This window comes from Oncorhynchus clarkii, chromosome 10 (assembly GCF_045791955.1).
Source record: "Oncorhynchus clarkii lewisi isolate Uvic-CL-2024 chromosome 10, UVic_Ocla_1.0, whole genome shotgun sequence".
Taxonomy (NCBI): domain Eukaryota; kingdom Metazoa; phylum Chordata; class Actinopteri; order Salmoniformes; family Salmonidae; genus Oncorhynchus; species Oncorhynchus clarkii.
In genome coordinates this window covers 9,731,614-9,752,386 of record NC_092156.1, presented here as the reverse complement: position 1 = coordinate 9,752,386, position 20,773 = coordinate 9,731,614, and the positions used below count along the sequence as shown (strand labels likewise).

At 46.4% G+C, this 20,773-nt stretch overlaps 1 protein-coding gene across 1 annotated transcript in view; it reads right to left on the bottom strand.

Annotated features, from left to right (window-relative positions):
- Positions 1-20,773, bottom strand: part of LOC139417993 (ubiquitin domain-containing protein 2-like) — a 64,987-nt gene that overhangs the window by 20,027 nt on the left and 24,187 nt on the right. The window contains exon 2 of the mRNA XM_071167047.1: positions 10,103-10,339. Within this exon, the coding sequence (XP_071023148.1) occupies positions 10,103-10,339 (237 nt within the window). The remainder of the gene's footprint in view (positions 1-10,102; positions 10,340-20,773) is intronic.

Here is a 20,773-nt window from a genome sequence, read left to right as displayed (position 1 = left end):
CCCTACACTCTAACCACTAGTCTACCAACCACCCCTACACTCTAACCACTAGTCTACCTACCACCCCCTACACTCTAACCACTAGTCTACCAACCACCCCTACACTCTAACCACTAGGCTACCGACCACCCCTACACTCTAACCACTAGGCTACCTACCACCCCTACACTCTAACCACTAGTCTACCGACCACCCCTACACTCTAACCACTAGACTACCTACCACCCCTACACTCTAACCACTAGACTACCTACCACCCCTACACTCTAACCACTAGACTACCTACCACCCCTACACTCTAACCACTAGACTACCTACCACCCCTACACTCTAACCATGTTAGTTTGTTGGTGATGTGGACACCAAGGAACTCGAAGCTCTCAGCCTGCTCCGCTACAGCCCCGTCGATGAGAATGTCTGTCTGCCAGTGAATGCTGTGTAATAGATGGGGTTTTCCTCTGCTCTCTCAGGAGACACCGACAGCAGGCCTCAGCACCCAACCCAGCTAATCTGGACAAGAGTGAAATACAAATTTTTGATTTACACCAAACCAGTGACACCCTGTCTGAGCCAAAAAGGCCACCGATTGGCGGGGGAGATAAAGATGTCTCGGTGCACAATGGAGCGACTGTGGGAGAGAACAGGCTCTGGAGAGATTAACAATACAAATCCATTTTCTGATAAGGCAGCACTCTGGTAGCGTAGATAACCTTGCTGAGAGCTTCCCAGACCCTATCTAAAAGCTGCTGTACAACTGTGAAACAGGAAAACTGTGCGTTAACCATATTGCATTACTGGTGATATGTCAACTTTATGAAGAGGTGTGTGTGTGTGTGTGTGTGTGTGTGTGTGTGTGTGTGTGTGTGTGTGTGTGTGTGTGTGTGTGTGTGTGTGTGTGTGTGTGTGATTTTGTCTGTGTGTGTGTGTGTTTTTGTCTGTGTGTGTTTTTGTCTGTGTGTGTGTGTGTGTTTTTGTCTGTGTGTGTGTGTATGTGTGTGAGTGTGTGTGTGTGTGTGTGTGTGTGTGTGTGTGTGTGTGTGTGTGTGTGTGTGTGTGTGTGTGTGTGTGTGTGTGTGTGTGTGTGTGTGTGTGTGTGTGTGTGTGTGTGGTGCGCATTAAGGCAACTCCACAGATACACCAGGAAACATTCTTCATTTTATGCCTCTCAGCAGTAAAGTCCATCTAGAAAGGGTATACATTCACCAACATTATTCCAAACAAACAGCCGGAGATCTGTGCTCCTGTCATTAGTTAGGTACGCTGTCTGTGAAGAAGAACAGGGTTGATCCGGTCGAGAGACCGCCTGTGAAGATAAACAGGGTTGGTCCGGTCGAGAGATCGCCTGTGAAGATAAACAGGGTTGGTCCGGTCGAGAGATCGCCTGTGAAGATAAACAGGGTTGGTCCGGTCGAGAGACCGCCTGTGAAGATAAACAGGGTTGGTCCGGTCGAGAGACCGCCTGTGAAGATAAACAGGGTTGGTCCGGTCGAGAGATCGCCTTCCTCTGGTCTACTCTAAGGAGAATCCAATGCCCCTGCCCAGGATAGTAACAGGAACCCTGCCCAGGATAGTAACAGTGACCCTGCCCAGGATAGTAACAGGAACCCTGCCCAGGATAGTAACAGAGACCCTGCCCAGGATAGTAACAGGAACCCTGCCCAGGATAGTAACAGGGACCCTGCCCAGGATAGTAACAGGGCCCCTGCCCAGGATAGTAACAGGGACCCTGCCCAGGATAGTAACAGGAACCCTGCCCAGGATAGTAACAGGGACCCTGCCCAGGATAGTAACAGGGACCCTGCCCAAGATAGTAACAGGAACCCTGCCCAGGATAGTAACAGGGACCCTGCCCAGGATAGTAACAGGAACCCTGCCCAGGATAGTAACAGGGACCCTGCCCAGGATAGTAACAGGGACCCTGCCCAGGATAGTAACAGGGACCCTGCCCAGGATAGTAACAGGAACCCTGCCCAGGATAGTAACAGGAACCCTGCCCAGGATAGTAACAGGGACCCTTCCCAGGATAGTAACAGGGACCCTGCCCAGGATAGTAACAGGAACCCTGCCCAGGATAGTAACAGGAACCCTGCCCAGGATAGTAACAGGGACCCTGCCCAGGATAGTAACAGGGACCCTGCCCAGGATAGTAACAGGGACCCTGCCCAGGATAGTAACAGGAACCCTGCCCAGGATAGTAACAGGAACCCTGCCCAGGATAGTAACAGGAACCCTGCCCAGGATAGTAACAGGGCCCCTGCCCAGGATAGTAACAGGGACCCTGCCCAGGATAGTAACAGGAACCCTGCCCAGGATAGTAACAGGGACCCTGCCCAGGATAGTAACAGGGACCCTGCCCAAGATAGTAACAGGAACCCTGCCCAGGATAGTAACAGGGACCCTGCCCAGGATAGTAACAGGAACCCTGCCCAGGATAGTAACAGGGACCCTGCCCAGGATAGTAACAGGAACCCTGCCCAGGATAGTAACAGGAACCCTGCCCAGGATAGTAACAGGGACCCTGCCCAGGATAGTAACAGGGACCCTGCCCAGGATAGTAACAGGGACCCTGCCCAGGATAGTAACAGGAACCCTGCCCAGGATAGTAACAGGAACCCTGCCCAGGATAGTAACAGGAACCCTGCCCAGGATAGTAACAGGGACCCTGCCCAGGATAGTAACAGGAACCCTGCCCAGGATAGTAACAGGAACCCTGCCCAGGATAGTAACAGGAACCCTGCCCAGGATAGTAACAGGAACCCTGCCCAGGATAGTAACAGGAACCCTGCCCAGGATAGTAACAGGGACCCTGCCCAGGATAGTAACAGGGACCCTGCCCAGGATAGTAACAGGGCCCCTGCCCAGGATAGTAACAGGGACCCTGCCCAGGATAGTAACAGGAACCCTGCCCAGGATAGTAACAGGAACCCTGCCCAGGATAGTAACAGGGACCCTGCCCAGGATAGTAACAGGAACCCTGCCCAGGATAGTAACAGGGACCCTGCCCAGGATAGTAACAGGGATCCTGCCCAGGATAGTAACAGGAACCCTGCCCAGGATAGTAACAGGGACCCTGCCCAGGATAGTAACAGGGCCCCTGCCCAGGATAGTAACAGGGACCCTGCCCAGGATAGTAACAGGGACCCTGCCCAGGATAGTAACAGGGACCCTGCCCTGTAGATCCCTTAGGATGAGATGTTCAACCCAGGTTCTGTGGTCACCAAAGATCTCGCTGCACTTCTCTCTCTTTCCAAAAATGGCCACCATTGCTGGTGGACAAAATGACTCCCTCCCAATATAAAGACCTCTGATTGGTGAAAGGAAGCATAGTAAATACAACTCATTACTACTCTTCTACTTTAACCAAAAAGAAGGAGAGAGAGAGAGAGAGAGAGAGAGAGAGAGAGAGAGAGGTGGAGAGAGAGAGAGAGAGAGAGAGAGAGAGAGAGAGAGAGAGTTTGAGTTTTAAATACTCTTTATTGGGTCTGGGGGCCCACCACACAATAAATACTCATACAAAACCACAGTTACACATCAATTAAAAACACAACTCCAATTCCTCCTCCACAGTAACAAAACACAACAGCCTCTGAATACCCCATATACTCAAAAACAGATCAATATTGTTGACAAGTTTATAATAGGCAAACTCAACCCTTAGTCTCGCTGCCAACATTCCCTCCAGCATTCCCACCACATCCACAGACCCCTGTCCCCGAATGCTGTTCTTTCGGGTCTTCCATATCGCTAATTTTGCTGCCCCTAACACAAAATTAAGCAACACAACTACACCCTTTTGACTGAACCTGTACTTTGGCCCAAGTATATACAGTTGGGAAGAGAAAACCTCTCCCAACGTTGAGAACCAATCAGTGATCAGATCAATCATCCCAACCAACCTGGGACACAGTAAAAACAGATGTGCCAGAGATTCATCTTCAGCACAGAATGGACACCCCTCCCCAACAGTAGGGTCCAGGTGTACCAGATGCATGTTGGTGGCTATAGCTCCATGTATTATCCTCCATTGGAGGTCAGCTGTCCTCTTATCAATAGGCAGTTTATATAATGATCGCCAACAGCCTTTTGGAGAAGCACCTGGACCAAGCACATCCGCCCACCTCGTCGATTTTACCCCTTCCAGGGAAGAGGCATGGGACACCTTCACACATGTTCTGTACATAGCCTTCTTTCCCACCTCGTTGAACTCCCCCAGCTCCGGGGTATCGAAGGAAAGCAGCATCCCCGCATCCTCCTCAAATGCCCCCACCGCAGCACTAACAATCAGTGCAGGGAACACATAATCCAGACCCTCCTTCCACCGATCAGAATTGGAAATGTCAGTCACATACTGCAGATGAAGCACTGGCAAGGAGTCACAGACCTCATCGACGACCTTCCTCAGTAGGCGAGATGATCGGATCCCCGCTCTTTCTCTCAGCTCCTCCAATCTGCTCCTGCTCCGCATCAGATGACCCAGCTTGGTACACCCCACGCCTAATAGGCATGAACGTAGGCTAGCTGAACCCAGAACACGGGACTGGATGGCAGTATTATGAAAAAGAGGCTCTTCAAAAAGCCACATCCCTGGTAGCGTGCCGGTCTTACGGGACTTGACAAAGACTCTCCAAGCCTGCATAACAGACTCATAAAATGGAGTCAGGCCAGACAAATCACCCCCCTCCAGCTTTAAGAGGAAAAGATGTTTGTCTAAGCCCAAACAGCCCGCTCTCCTCATCAATATGTAGGCTGTTTCGACCCAGCTAGAACAGTCTCTGTACAACAATCTCTGGGCTGCTTGGAGCGGGAAAGCCGTGATCCTAGAGGAAATGTCCACCAGGCCTTGCCCACCCTCGTGCAGTGGCAGATACAGGGCTGCAGCTTTGATCCAGTGTTGTCCAGACCAGAAGAAATTGACAAGGGTCCTCTGAAGCTCTTGTATCAGACCCTTTGGTGGCTGTAAAATCATTAGTCTGTGCCACAGGGTAGAAGCAGCAAGATTATTAGCTACCAGGACCCGTCCCCTATAGGACAGCTGGGGCAACACCCATTTCCATCTTGACAGTCTGGCACACACTTTCTCCACTACACCCTCCCAGTTCTTTTTCTGAAAGACATCGGAGCCTAGAAAAACTCCCAAAGTCTTCATTCCATCTCTGCCCCACTGAAGCCCCCCTGGTAACCGTGGAGCGGACCCCATCTGAAGCTGACCTGCCCACAGCGCTTCACTCTTTCCCCAATTTACTCTAGCTGAGGAGGCCCCCTCATACACCTTTAAAGTGTTTGAGAGAACCTTAACATCCTCACCCCCTGTGATAAAAACGATCACGTCATCTGCATACGCAGACAGTGCTATCGTGGGACCCTTCATTACTCCTGGCACAGAGAAACCAGTAAGCTTCGCTCTTAAAAAACAAAGCATTGGTTCAATCGCCAGACTATATAACTGCCCTGAAATTGGGCATCCCTGCCTGATGCCCCTTTCGACAGGGATGGGGCAACTCAAACCACCACCAACCTTCACCATACACGAGGCTCCAGCATACAGTAAATTCACCCAAGACAGAAAAACATCCCCAAACCCAAAGGCTTTCATTGTTTTAAACAAGTACTGGTGGTCCACACGATCAAAAGCCTTCTCCTGATCCAACGAAAGTAAACCCACATTTACATCCGACAGTTTACAAATGTCTAAAACATCTCTTATCAGAAACAAGTTGTCAACAATAGAGCGATCAGGTACACAGTAGGACTGGTCCTTGTGGATCAACAATCCCAGATACTCTTTCAACCTGTTTGAGAGACATTTAGAAACAATTTTGTATTCTGCGCACAGCAAGGCAACAGGTCTCCAATTTTTTATGAGAGCCAAATCCCCCTTTTTTGGCAACAGTGAAAGCACCGCACGTTGACAGGATACAGGAAGAGAACCCTCATGAAAAGATTCACACAGCACTTCATAAAAATCCTCCCCAATAGACCCCCAAAAGTGCTTATAAAACTCAGATGGTAAACCATCGATGCCAGGGGCTCGGCCTGTTGAGAGCTGCATAACTGCTGTGGACAGCTCTTGCAGTGTAATATCAGCGTCCAATGCGACTCTCTGCTCAGGTCCCAATTGAGGAAGACCGTGTAACAACTGTTCAGTACATAAAGAGTCACAATCCTCCGCCTTATAAAGGGATGAGTAAAAATCCACGGCATGTTGACGCATTTCAATATCATTCGTGGTCACCTTCCCATCAGGGAGACGAAGGCAGACCATCTGTTTGCGTTGAAATTTCGACTGTCCTAGGTTGAAAAAAAAAGCGCTAGGAGCATCCATATCCTTGAGGGAAGCGAAACGAGACCTAATCAAGGCACCCTTCACTCTTTCATGCAGAAACGACCTCAGTTCATGTCTCTTGTCCTGTAGGTTCATGACTAGTCCAGGGTCGTTCTGAGTGAGCAGCTTCAATTCAATAGATTTGATGTCCTGTTCAAGGGCCTTGATAGTCTCTTTAACTTCAGTTTGAGACAGAGCAGTATACTGTTGACAAAAAACTCGTATTTGGGCCTTCCCAACCTCCCACCATTGTCTCAAGGACTCAAAATTCCCTTTTATACCCCTCCATTTTTCCCAAAACAACAAAAACCTGTCACAAAACATGACATCATGTAACAATTTAACATTAAAATACCAGTAAGGCGATGACCGTCGTGGACAGGACAAGTGAATATCAACAGTAACAATATGATGATCAGAGAAACCCACAGGAGTAATGGCACACTTTCCAACCCTACTACAGTAGTGATCAGATACATACAACCTGTCTAACCTTGCTGCACTGACACGACCTTCATTAATTTTTAGCCATGTGTACTGCCTAACTTTTGCATTCCTTACTCTCCACACATCAGAAAGCTCAAACTCAGTTAATAGGCCAGACAGGCAAGTGGCTGACCGCAGGTGAGGTTCTTCAGCGGTGCGATCAACAGTAAAATCCACTGTACAGTTCCAGTCACCCCCTAAAACCATACACCCCTCTTGGTCACACTGTCTTAAGGTTTCCTTTATTTGATCAAATATAGCAATACGCTCTGTACCCTCATTCGGAGCATAAACATTCAAAAAAACAAACAGAAACCCCATAACATCCACCTTGACCAATAAAACCCGACCCTTGACAATCTCTGTTGTAGATACCACAGTCACCCCTAAGCCTGAGGAAAACAAGATTGCCACCCCAGCACTGAAATTAGTACCATGACTGAGTACATGCTGCCCCTCCCACCACATACCCCAGTCAACCTCATTTTCCTCATCACTATGTGTCTCCTGTAGGAAAACTACATTAAGCCTTTTCTGTTTTATTACTTCTAATACGCAAGCCCTCTTATTCCTGTCCCTTCCCCCATTAATATTGAGAGAACCTACCCTTAGTACCTCCATATAGAAAAGAGAAAAGAAAAGCAGAAGAAACCACAGAGAAACCAACGAGAAAAAAGACACCCTATGAAGCATGATCATCATCATTATTTTTCTTTCTTCTCTTAACCTGAACACGTTTCCCACCACCTTTTGCTGCTGCAACAGCAGTAATAAATTTCCTCAAGCGAAACCGTTTCTTCTCACTCAATTGGTCTAACCCCACCGTCTTCTGTAACATCACAGCTGACCTCACAAACTTATCAACATCAAAATAATCTGCCAATTTGACAGATTTCCCAAAAGTCTGATCCAGAAACTCATTTACCTCCTCTAGATCATAAACTGAGTCCTCACCAGCAGCTGTCATATCTAAAGAGATATCCATATCATTCTCCTGATCCTCAGCTGAGACCACAGACAACTGACTCCCATCTACCACATCCCTTTCAACACTCCCCACTTGCACCTCATCACTCGTACCAGGCATCTCCTCCACTACCTGGGAGACTAGCCCCACCTGAACATCACTACTCATAGTAGGCATCTTCTCCACTAACTGGGAGCCTAGCTCCACATGAACCCCAACACTAGTAGTGGGCATCTCCTCTACTACCTTGGAGCTTAGCTCCACATGAAAACCCTCATGTACCTCATTACTCGTAGTGGGCATCTCCTCCACTACCTGGGAGCCTAGCTCTACATGAACCCCAGCACTCGTAGTGGGCATCTCCTCTACTACCTTGGAGCTTAGCTCCACATGAAAACCCTCCTGAACCTCATTACTCGTAGTGGGCATCTCCTCCACTACCTGGGAGCCTAGCTCCACATGAATCCCCTCCTGTACCCTGTTACTCACAATGGGCATATCCTCCACTACCTGGGAGCCTAGCTCCACATGAACCCCCTCCTTTACCCCAGCACTCATACTGGGCACTTGCTCACCAGTCTGAGGAACTGGCTCTTCAGACACATCCTTACCTTCTACCACAATACTTTTCTGTAGCATAACATTTCCCTCTAATACAAGTTGCAACCCCGTGCCCTCAACACGGATAACTTGTTCCTCAGCACCAGGTGCTTGTGGCTGCTCTGCCGCTGTCGGCCCACCTCTCCCTACATCAGTGGGCCCAGGCGTTACGATGACCACCTGCGCCCCTCCCTCGGCCTTCTCCCTTTTCGGGCAAGCATGTCGCTTATGACCAACATCCCCACACTCAAAACACCGTTGACTACCCGTACTAGCATAAGCCATATACAATCTATTGTCATACTTGACTTTAAACGATAACTCTAAAGTCTGCTCCGGTGAGTCCAAAAACATAAACACCTGTCGCCGAAATGACATTACCTGTTTCAACGCCGGGTGTTTGCAACCCAACAGAACAACCTTAATTGAACTGGCGAACTTCCCAAAGCGCAATAACTCGCGCTCCAACAGCTCATTTGGAATAAACGGTGGTACATTTGAAATCGTTACCCTTGTTGACGGAGAAAAAAGCGGCGTAACTTGAAAAAACATTCCTTTAAGAATTACACCATGCTCAACCATCCGATCAACCAGACATTCTTCTTTAAGAAATACCACCACAGCTTTATTCATCCGGGATGCATAAGCAATATTCTCATAGCCTACCTTCTCTCCTACGGCGACCAGAAACTCCTCCACCGTGACAGTAGCTTCAGTAACACACCTAAAGCCGTGCCGAAGTGACAGGGACGGCATCCCCATTCGGGCTGCCATCCCCGCCAAAATCAGGGTAATTTCGATACGAAAAACAAAAAACTTAATTCTACCACAACAAAAAAAGTAAAAATAATAACCTTAATCATGCACAGAAGAAAACCAAGAAAATGCCACCAAGAAATAGCAAACCGAAAGAAAGTTGTGAATATCTAACTCTCCACAACACACGCACTCCTTCACTCAAACAATTCCCAGCATGCACCAATCACTCCCAGCATGCAGAGAGAGAGAGAGAGAGAGAGAGAGAGAGAGAGGTGGAGAGAGAGAGAGAGAGAAAGAGAGAGAGAGAGAGAGAGAGAGAGAGAGAGAGAGAGAGAGAGAGAGAGAGAGAGAGAGAGAGAGAGAGAGAGAGAGAGAGAGAGAGAGAGAGAGAGAGAGAGAGAGAGAGAGAGAGAGAGAGAGAGAGAGAGAGAGAGAGAGAGAGAGAGAGAGAGAGAGAGAGAGAGAGAGAGAGAGAGAGAGAGAGAGAGAGAGAGAGAGAGAAGGCAAGAGAAAAGGAGGTAATGGAAAAGAAAAGAGGACATAACACAAGAGAGAGGAAGTAGATGAAGAGATGACATAGAGATAAAGGTCTAGATGTGACGTTGATAGAGAGCCACACTGAAGAGAGAGATGTCTGTGTGTCTTATCGTGTGTCAGTGTTACACTATGACAGAGAGGGGACAGATAGAGCTTATAGAGGTCAGGGGTCTATGGAGTGTGTTATGTATTGTATGGTAGCATTACGGCGGCACCGCCCGGGCCACTTCATGGCAGTGTTATGTTACAGGCTAACAGACATACAGAAAAGATAGACAGAGACATAGAGATGATAGAGGAGCAGATGTGTGTGTGTGGTGTGTGTCGTACCGTGTGGCAGTGTTATGTTACAGGCTAACAGACATACAGAAAAGATAGATAGAGACATAGAGATGATAGAGGAGCAGATGTGTGTGTGGTGTGTGTCGTACCGTGTGGCAGTGTTATGCTGGCCCCGTCGATGATGGCCTGGGCCAATTCATGGTCGTTGCTCTCAAAGGCTTGGGCGGCGGCCTTGAGCGCGTCCCAGATCTCCTTGCGTCCCTCGAAGGCGGGCGCCGTGTCCCAGAACTCATCCCGCTTACTGCGCAGCTGGCCGTCCGTCATGGGATAGTCACTCTTCCATTTGGGCTTCTCTCTCTTCAAGGCCTGGTTACGCCCCAGAGCCACTGAGAGAGAGATAGATAGAGGGAGAGACAGAACCCGAGATAGAAAGAGAGACAGAAACCGAGAGACCGAGAGAGAGAGACCGAGAGAGAGAGAGAGAGACCGAGAGAGAGAGAGAGAGAGAGACAGAGAGAGAGGGAGGGAGACATGGTTCAAATGAAAGAGTAATGATTGGACATAACCTTCAGAAAACATTCTCAGTTTAAATCACAGCTGTTCAAGTCCTCTCTGTGAAGCATTCCACTATCAGGGTGATGTGTTGGCTTTGTGCCATCACTGCAATGCACAGGAGGTTGGTGGCACCTTAATTGGGGAGAACCGTCTCGTGTTAATGACTGGATCGGAATCAGTGGAATGGTATCAATTACATCAAACACATGGTTTCCATTCCATTTGCTCTGCTCCCATTCATTATTGAGCCCTTCTCCACTCGGCAGCCTCCTGCGCTGTAATGCCATTCTAATGTTAAACACTATGTACAAATGTTCACTTGTGACAAAATGCTGCTTAAATTCCACTGAGGTCAGCTAAAGTGCAATTTAATGGTTTAGCAAATTAAAATAAACAACTATTTACAGAGCCCTCAGAAGGTACTCATACCCCTTGACTTATTCCGCATTTTGATGCGTTACATCCTGAATTCAAAATGTATTAAATGTTAAAAATTCTCTCACCCATCTACACACAATACCCCATAATGACAAAGTGTATTTCTGGGTAAGTCTCTAAGAGCGGTGTGAGTCTTTCTGGGTAAGTCTCTAAGAGCTGTGTGAGTCTTTCTGGGTAAGTCTCTAAGAGCTGTGTGAGTCTTTCTGGGTAAGTCTCTAAGAGCTGTGTGAGTCTTTCTGGGTAAGTCTCTAAGAGCTGTGTGAGTCTTTCTGGGTAAGTCTCTAAGAGCTGTGTGAGTATTTCTGGGTAAGTCTCTAAGAGCTGTGGGTCTTTCTGGGTAAGTCTCTAAGAGCGGTGTGAGTCTTTCTGGGTAAGTCTCTAAGAGCTGTGTGAGTCGTTCTGGGTAAGTCTCTAAGAGCTGTGTGAGTCTTTCTGGGTAAGTCTCTAAGAGCGGTGTGAGTCTTTCTGGGTAAGTCTCTAAGAGCGGTGTGAGTCGTTCTGGGTAAGTCTCTAAGAGCGGTGTGAGTCGTTCTGGGTAAGTCTCTAAGAGCTGTGTGAGTCTTTCTGGGTAAGTCTCTAAGAGCGGTGTGAGTCGTTCTGGGTAAGTCTCTAAGAGCGGTGTGAGTCGTTCTGGGTAAGTCTCTAAGAGCGGTGTGAGTCGTTCTGGGTAAGTCTCTAAGAGCGGTGTGAGTCGTTCTGGGTAAGTCTCTAAGAGCGGTGTGAGTCGTTCTGGGTAAGTCTCTAAGAGTGGTGTGAGTCGTTCTGGGTAAGTCTCTAAGAGCTGTGTGAGTCTTTCTGGGTAAGTCTCTAAGAGCTGTGTGAGTCGTTCTGGGTAAGTCTCTAAGAGCTGTGAGTCTTTCTGAGTAAGTCTCTAAGAGCTGTGTGAGTCGTTCTGGGTAAGTCTCTAAGAGCTGTGTGAGTCTTTCTGGGTAAGTCTCTACGAGCGGTGTGAGTCTTTCTGGGTAAGTCTCTAAGAGCGGTGTGAGTCATTCTGGGTAAGTCTCTAAGAGCGGTGTGAGTCTTTCTGGGTAAGTCTCTAAGAGCTGTGTGAGTCGTTCTGGGTAAGTCTCTAAGAGCTGTGTGAGTCGTTCTGGGTAAGTCTCTAAGAGCGGTGTGAGTCGTTCTGGGTAAGTCTCTAAGAGCTTTGCACACCTAGATTGTACAATCCAGAGGAGGGGTGGGGAGAGGAGGGGAGGGTGGGGAGGGGAGAGGAGGGGTGGGGAGGGTGGGGAGGGGAGAGGAGGGGAGGGTGGGGAGGGGAGAGGAGGGGTGGGGAGGGTGGGGAGGGGAGAGGAGGGGTGGGGAGGGTGGGGAGGGGAGAGGAGAGGAGGGGTGGGGAAGTGGAGGGTGGGGAGGGGAGAGGGAGAGGAGGGTAGGGAGGGGAGAGGGAGAGGAGGGGGAGAGGTAGTGCAGGGTGGGGAGGGGAGAGGAGGGTAGGGAGGGGAGAGGAGGGGTGGGGAGGGGGAGAGGAGGGGTGGGGAGGGGAGGGGGAGAGGAGAGGAGGGGGAGAAGAAGTGCAGGGTGGGGAGGGGAGAGGAGGGTAGGGAGGGGAGAGGAGGGGTGGGAAGGGGAGAGGAGGGGTGGGGAGGTTTACTGGGGAAAGCATCTGGCTGCCATTATCCACAACCTCTGCTCTGGGACTGACGAGAGAGAGAGAGAGAGAGAGAGAGAGAGAGAGAGAGAGAGAGAGAGAGAGAGAGAGAGAGACTCTGCTCTCCTAGGGTGGTGCTGCTGATGATGTGGGTTCCATCCACATGGCTCTCTCACAGCACAGCAAATGTGTTGAGAAATACTTTAAGAAATGAGGAGATGGGACACTCCATTCAATTATTATTAACGCCCATTGTGTTGCCGGTCCGTTGTCAATGGGCCACGTGGTGCATTCTGGGTATAATTCCACAAAGAGCACACTCCTTCAAGGAGTCAACAGGAGTCAACAGGGGTAAAACCCCAAATTAGCATGAATGACATGAATAATATTGTTTAGCTTTGAAATCATGACATTACGTACTTTTCGAGGAAAATAGGCAGGTTTCTCAACTCATACCCTGACTTCTAGAAGGGATTAGGGCTGGGCGATAGGGCCAAAATATTTGATGGTATTTCATGTTTTTTGAATAATAAAAGCTCTACATTTCCTTCATGAGTAGTGAGTGATCCTAGGGTGCTTTATGAGTAGTGAGTGATCCTAGGGTGCTTTATGAGTAGTGAGTGATCCTAGGGTGCTTTATGAGTAGTGAGTGATCCTAGGGTGCATTATGAGTAGTGAGTAGTGAGTGATCCCAGGGTGCTTTATGGGTAGTGAGTAGTGAGTGATCCCAGGGTGCTTTATGGGTAGTGAGTAGTGAGTGATCCCAGGGTGCTTTATGGGTAGTGAGTAGTGAGTGATCCCAGAGTGCTTTATGAGTAGTGAGTGATCCTAGGGTGCTTTATGAGTAGTGAGTGATCCTAGGGTGCTTTATGAGTAGTGAGTGATCCTAGGGTGCTTTATGAGTAGTGAGTGATCCTAGGGTGCTTTATGAGTAGTGAGTGATCCTAGGGTGCTTTATGAGTAGTGAGTGATCCCAGGGTGCTTTATGAGTAGTGAGTAGTGAGTGATCCCAGAGTGCTTTATGAGTAGTGAGTGATCCTAGGGTGCTTTATGAGTAGTGAGTGATCCTAGGGTGCTTTATGAGTAGTGAGTGATCCCAGGGTGCTTTATGAGTAGTGAGTGATCCTAGGGTGCTTTATGAATAGTGAGTGATCCCAGGGTGTTTTATGGGTAGTGAGTAGTGAGTGATCCTAGGGTGCTTTATGGGTAGTGAGTAGTGAGTGATCCCAGGGTGCTTTATGGGTAGTGAGTAGTGAGTGATCCCAGGGTGCTTTATGGGTAGTGAGTAGTGAGTGATCCCAGAGTGCTTTATGAGTAGTGAGTGATCCTAGGGTGCTTTATGAGTAGTGAGTGATCCTAGGGTGCTTTATGAGTAGTGAGTGATCCTAGGGTGCTTTATGAGTAGTGAGTGATCCTAGGGTGCTTTATGGGTAGTGAGTAGTGAGTGATCCTAGGGTGCTTTATGGGTAGTGAGTAGTGAGTGATCCCAGGGTGCTTTATGGGTAGTGAGTAGTGAGTGATCCCAGGGTGCTTTATGGGTAGTGAGTAGTGAGTGATCCCAGAGTGCTTTATGAGTAGTGAGTGATCCTAGGGTGCTTTATGAGTAGTGAGTGATCCTAGGGTGCTTTATGAGTAGTGAGTGATCCCAGGGTGCTTTATGAGTAGTGAGTGATCCTAGGGTGCTTTATGAATAGTGAGTGATCCCAGGGTGTTTTATGAGTAGTGAGTGATCCTAGGGTGCTTTATGAATAGTGAGTGATCCTAGGGTGCTTTATGAGTAGTGAGTGATCCCAGGGTGCTTTATGAGTAGTGAGTGATCCTAGGGTGCTTTATGAGTAGTGAGTGATTCTAGGGTGCTTTATGAGTAGTGAGTGATCCTAGGGTGCTTTATGAGTAGTGAGTGATCCCAGGGTGCTTTATGGGTAGTGAGTGATCCTAGGGTGCTTTATGAGTAGTGAGTGATCCTAGGGTGCTTTATGAGTAGTGAGTGATCCTAGGGTGCTTTATGAGTAGTGAGTGATCCCAGGGTGCTTTATGAGTAGTGAGTGATCCTTGGGTGCTTTATGAGTAGTGAGTGATCCTAGGGTGCTTTATGAGTAGTGAGTGATCCCAGGGTGCTTTATGAGTAGTGAGTGATCCTAGGGTGCTTTATGAGTAGTGAGTGATCCTAGGGTGCTTTATGAGTAGTGAGTGATCCTTGGGTGCTTTATGAGTAGTGAGTGATCCTTGGGTGGAAACACATATATTCTAAATGATGTCAATGGGTCTTTCTCCATTCTGAATGTTTTATATTGTTCAATTCAACTTCAACTAAAAATTATTTCCTATATTTCCATCAATTTATCAATTTCCTGCACTCATTTGAGATAATTTCCACACACTGCCACGTAGGGCTGCACTATATTTGCAACAAAAAAACAATGCCTTATTTTTTTACTTGCGATTTAGATAAAAACACTTGGATGAACTGTTGGAATCATGGAAATATAATGTTTATTATAATTCTATAGTTAGAATATAAACAATAGTGGGCACTTTGAATACAGTGTTTGACATGACAGCGAATGAAAATCCCAGAGTTATTGTGACAGGATAGGAACCAAAGTGATGGTCAGTGTTTCCTCGGGGACCCTATATACTTTGGCGACATTAAAATGTTTCTTCATGTAGCCAACATATTCATGCTTCGACTATTCCTCTTTAAATTAGAAGATACTGTTGCACAAACAACATGCTGATTTAGGCTTTGTTACGGATACAGGTATCCTGTGTCTGTGTGTATCCTGTGTCTGTGTGTATCCTGTGTCTGTGTGTATCCTGTGTCTGTGTGTATCCTGTGTGTGTTTCTTTTCTCTCCTTCTCCCCTCACAGGTGAAAATCATTACTCCCCAATCAGTCAACAATCAACCCATCAATCAGAAGACACACCTCCTCCTGTTTCCTACCCTATCACAGTTCCTTCCCCATGGTTTAAAAACCCCATCATTTGTTTGTTCAAGAGAGCTCAATCTTTGTAATGCCATGTTAGTAGATAGCTGTTCTTGATAGATTTCAGTAGCACAATCTCTTTGTAAATGCCATGTATGTAGATCTCTCTCTTTGTGTAATAATTAACCTCTTCTTTTGTTTGAGCACCTCCAAATCACTTTGTCATCTCCTGTGAGTATTGTTTTTGCTTATGGTGTTTGCTGGTGGGAAAAGGGGGAAACCAAGACAAGTCGCCCATGGGCATACACTACCCGTAGGTGAACTTTTGTTAAATACACTAGTTAGAACTGGGCGGACCACCCACTGTATTTTGGTTAGTTAGTTAGCTGTTGTTGAAATAGGCTAGTCTAGCTTAGGGGTGTTTTTGCATATTTGTTTCTTTCCTTGGGTCCAGCTCAGCCCTTTTTCCTGCTCCCCCCCCCCCCCCCCCCATTACCGTGTGTTTATAAATAAACCCTGAGTTTGACGGTATTATTTCGGTTGTCGTGGTTATTTCGTTCACACGTACTTTGTCACAATTATAATTTACATGAGTTATGTTACGGGTCTCACTACCATCCCCCCTAGACTGTCGGGCCAAAAGGGATTCGTAACAGGCTTACACCAGCATTGGTATCAGGCTGTATCAGCTATCTACGTTTGATCTGACTCAGTACTTTTATTAGCTAGCCAGCTAACTTGCGATTAGCATTAGTGGCTAACACGATTTAGCTAAAACTTGCTAAGAAAAAACAAACTAGATGTTTGCTGATTTAAGAAACGCATACTAATAGTGTAATTATAGAACGCTAGTGGATTTATATTAAGAAGCAAAGTGGAAACAACATTATTGTCATCAACATTTAATGTACTGCATTGACCATGCAGACTGAATGCACGTGTCAAAGACCCCAGCCACCCCATAGACTGTTCTCTCTACTACCGCATGACAAGCGGTACCGGAGTGCCAAGTAGGACAAAAATGCCTCAACATTTTTTACCCCCAAGCCATAAGACTGAACAGGTAATCAAATGGCTACCCGGACTATTTGCATTGTGTCCCGCCACTCCCCCAACCCCTCTTTTACGCTGCTGCTACTCTCTATCATATATGCATAGTCACTTTAACTATACATTCATGTACATACTACCTCAATTGGCCCGACCAACCAGTGCTCCAGCACATTGGCTAACCGGGCTATCTGCATTGTGTCCCACCACCCACCAACCCCTCTTTACGCTTCTGCTAATCTTTGTTCATCATATATGCATAGTCACTTTAATCATATCTACATGTTCATACTACCTCAATCAGCATGACTAACCGTTGTCTGTATGTAGGCTCGCTACTTTTATATCCTAGCTACTGCATATAGCCTGTCTTTTTACTGTTTGATTTATTTACCTACCTATTGTTCACCTAATACCTTTTTTGGACTATTGGTTAGAGCCTGTAAGTAAGCATTTCACTGTAAGGTGACACATAAACTTTGATTTGGTCAAGTAACAACAAATGCACCCCTTGAGTGACAGAGAGTGAGGCTAGGTCTGTGAGGAAAGCCACTTGGAATCAGAGCAGAGAGGGATGACTCAAGTAGAGGTATAAACAATAAATGGACGTAAAACACCACACAAACCAAACATTCAAATACCGCTATAGAAGGTAAAGTAAAAACTCAAACCGATCCGTGCATCAATACCGGTATATGGTATACCGACCAGCACTAGATTGCGTGGCGATTAGCTTAGCAACTGTGGGCTCCTGAGTGGAGCAGCGGTTTTAAGGCACTGTATCTCAATGCAAGAAAAGTCACTACAGTCCCTGGTTTGAATCCAGGCTGTATCACATCCGGCCGTGGTTGGGAGTCCCATAGGGCGGCGCACAATTGGCTCAGCGTCGTCCGGGTTTGGCCGGGGGTAGGCCGTTATTGTAAATAAGAATGTGTTCTTAACGGACTTGCCTAGTTAAATAAAAAAAATTAACTAGTGAACGACCGATATTGGCCTTTTCTAGTTTTCTAGTTCATTCTATAGCGGCTTTGCCAATAGTCCTTCAACATAGCAAAACTACTACTATGCCAGCCAACATTCACCTCCTGAGCCATGAACACTGCACAATGCCATCATTGTAAATAAGAATTTGTTCTTAACTGACTTGTCTAGTTAAATAAAGGTTAAATAAATACAAACTATATATACTTTATTTTTTTTAAATGAGCACTGCACAATGCTGAGTTATGCATGCAATAAGCAAGCTAACTAGCTAAGCAGATAGCTATCTGACACGTTAGCCAAGACTACGGATAACTAACCCTTCATCTGTGGTGTTAGCTAGCTATGTTAGCTACAATGCTAGCTAGCTGGCCAGGTAAACATGGTGCCAAGATATCAGATAGGAGCTAATAGCCAACATAGCAACAAGCCATCTGACTTGCGGTGTAACCACAGTTTCTAAACCTCTTTGGTGTAAATTAGCTATTTACTGGTATGCTGACCTGACCAGTCACAATTGTGTCTGTAAATTGACAGCTGACAGTCGGATTAAATGATTGCCGTAAAAGGGGGAAGAAGGAAGTGTTTTAAAATGCCTAAATAAAGATTGGCAATAGGTTTAGCTAGCTAAGAATCTTCCTGCATGTTTATGGACTAAGAAAGCTGTAGAAGCGTTCTCACTTCTCAAACTATGGGCAGATTTAAGTCATTCAGACAGAACTTGCATCGTCGTTAAATCTTTTTTTTTTTTTCTACCCTCGCTCTATAGTCAAACTAAAAGCAGTGCCTATATGATGTCCTTCCATACAGGCTTGACATGGAGTGATGCTTCTATGTAAACGTTGTTGACCAGTAGGCTAGTAGAAGTCCCACATGGAAGGAATACAGAATGTCATCTGTAGCACCTTAGACACTGGTCATCCCAAACAAGCTCAAATACTCCCGTTGAATATGCATTCACCTGTATTGTGAGTAAGCCGTTGCCATCTTAATTTACCCAGTTTATCAAGAGATTTACCATTCAAATACAATTATCACCAATATGTTGTTAGGTTGGTAAAAACAAAGTCAAATGTATTGTTTGATTGAAAAATAGATGCATTAATGCATAAATGGCTGTCTGGAAAATGTTATCGTAATTGTTTTTAAATGTAATGATATTGAATATCTGTCATTGGCCTCCTTGACCCCCCCCCCCCCCCCAAAACTGGTATCAGCCCTAAAACATCCATATCGGTCGTTCTCTAATGACAATGTGAACTTGATTGGTCGTTAGTCTGCTGGTCCGGTACGTTATACATTCCTCATTTCATTGGTCAATGAGTTTCCCCATCTCCTAATTACTTAAACTATTTCTGGTGTGTTCCACAGCCGTTGTCATGGATACCCAGCTTCTTGGCAGAGAGAGGCCGCCCGGTTGCAGTTAGTCGATTAATAGGGACTGTGTAGTGAGTGTTCTCACACGGAGAACGGTCTACATAGGTTTAGTGGTCACACACACACACACTCATGGTTACACCCAATCTTTGTTGTGACTAGGGGAGTGGAATTTGGTAGGTTAAAGTGGGTGGGTAACAGGGTTTCCATTAGCTGGTAATAGCCGGCTTTTGTTAGATAAAAAAAAATAGAAAAGCTGATAAATAAAAATGTTGCCGGCCAATTGTCCAGGAGGAGAAGAAGAAAAACCCTTTGTGAAGTAATGCCTGTTAGCCTTATTCATTAATGGAAATACCACTTGACTGGTCATTCTTATCGGTCTATAGGTGAATTAGCATAACTTAGTAGAATTACATTTGTATTTATTATGGATCATCATTAGCTGCTAACAAGGCAGCAGCTACTCTTCCTGAGGTGTATTATGGATCCCCATTAGCTGCTAACAAGGCAGCAGCTACTCTTCCTGAGGTGTATTATGGATCCCCATTAGCTGCTAACAAGGCAGCAGCTACTCTTCCTGAGGTTTATTATGGATCCCCATTAGCTGCTAACAAGGCAGCAGCTACTTTTCCTGAGGTTTATTATGGATCCCCATTAGCTGCTAACAAGGCAGCAGCTACTCTTCCTGAGGTTAATTATGGATCCCCATTAGCTGCTAACAAGGCAGCAGCTACTTTTCCTGAGGTTTATTATGGATCCCCATTAGCTGCTAACAAGGCAGCAGCTACTCTTCCTGGGGTCCAGCAAAATTAAGGCAGTTTATACAATTTTAAAAAACATTACAGTTACATTCATAGATTTCAAAACACACTGTGTGCCCTCAGGCCCCTACTCCACCACTACCACATATCTACAGTACTAAATCTATGTGTACGTGTGTGTATAGTGCGTATGTTATTGTGTGTGTGTGTGTGTATACATGTGTCTGCGCCTATGTTTGTGTTGCTTCACAGTCCCCGCTGTTCCATAAGGTCTATTTTGTTCATGTTTTTGAAACCTAATTTTACTGCTTTGCGGGTGTGTACAGTATATTCCTTATCTTATCTATCACATGCATATAGCATATAGCCTTAGAGTGGAAAATCTGCCAGACAGCACAAGAGCTGGGTTGGGGTAATGTATCTGTCAGTCTGAACACAGTTTGGTAGGTTAAAGTGGGTGGGGTAATGTATCTGTCCGTCTGAACACAGTTTGGTAGGTTAAAGTGGGTGGGGTAATGTATCTGTCAGTCTGAACACAGTTTGGTAGGTTAAAGTGGGTGGGGTAATGTATCTGTCCATCTGAACACAGTTTTATAGGTTAAAGTGGGTGGGGTAATGTATCTGTCAGTCTGAACACAGTTTGGTAGGTTAAAGTGGGTGGGGTAATGTATCTGTCCGTCTGAACACAGTTTGGTAGGTTAAAGTGGGTGGGGTAATGTATCTGTCAGTCTGAACACAGTTTTATAGGTTAAAGTGGGTGGGGTAATGTATCTGTCCGTCTGAACACAGTTTGGTAGGTTAAAGTGGGTGGGGTAATGTATCTGTCAGTCTGAACACAGTTTTATAGGTTAAAGTGGGTGGGGTAATGTATCTGTCCGTCTGAACACAGTTTGGTAGGTTAAAGTGGGTGGGGTAATGTATCTGTCAGTCTGAACACAGTTTTATAGGTTAAAGTGGGTGGGGTAATGTATCTGTCAGTCTGAACACAGTTTGGTAGGTTAAAGTGGGTGGGGTAATGTATCTGTCAGTCTGAACACAGTTTGGTAGGTTAAAGTGGGTGGGGTAATGTATCTGTCCGTCTGAACACAGTTTGGTAGGTTAAAGTGGGTGGGGTAATGTATCTGTCCGTCTGAACACAG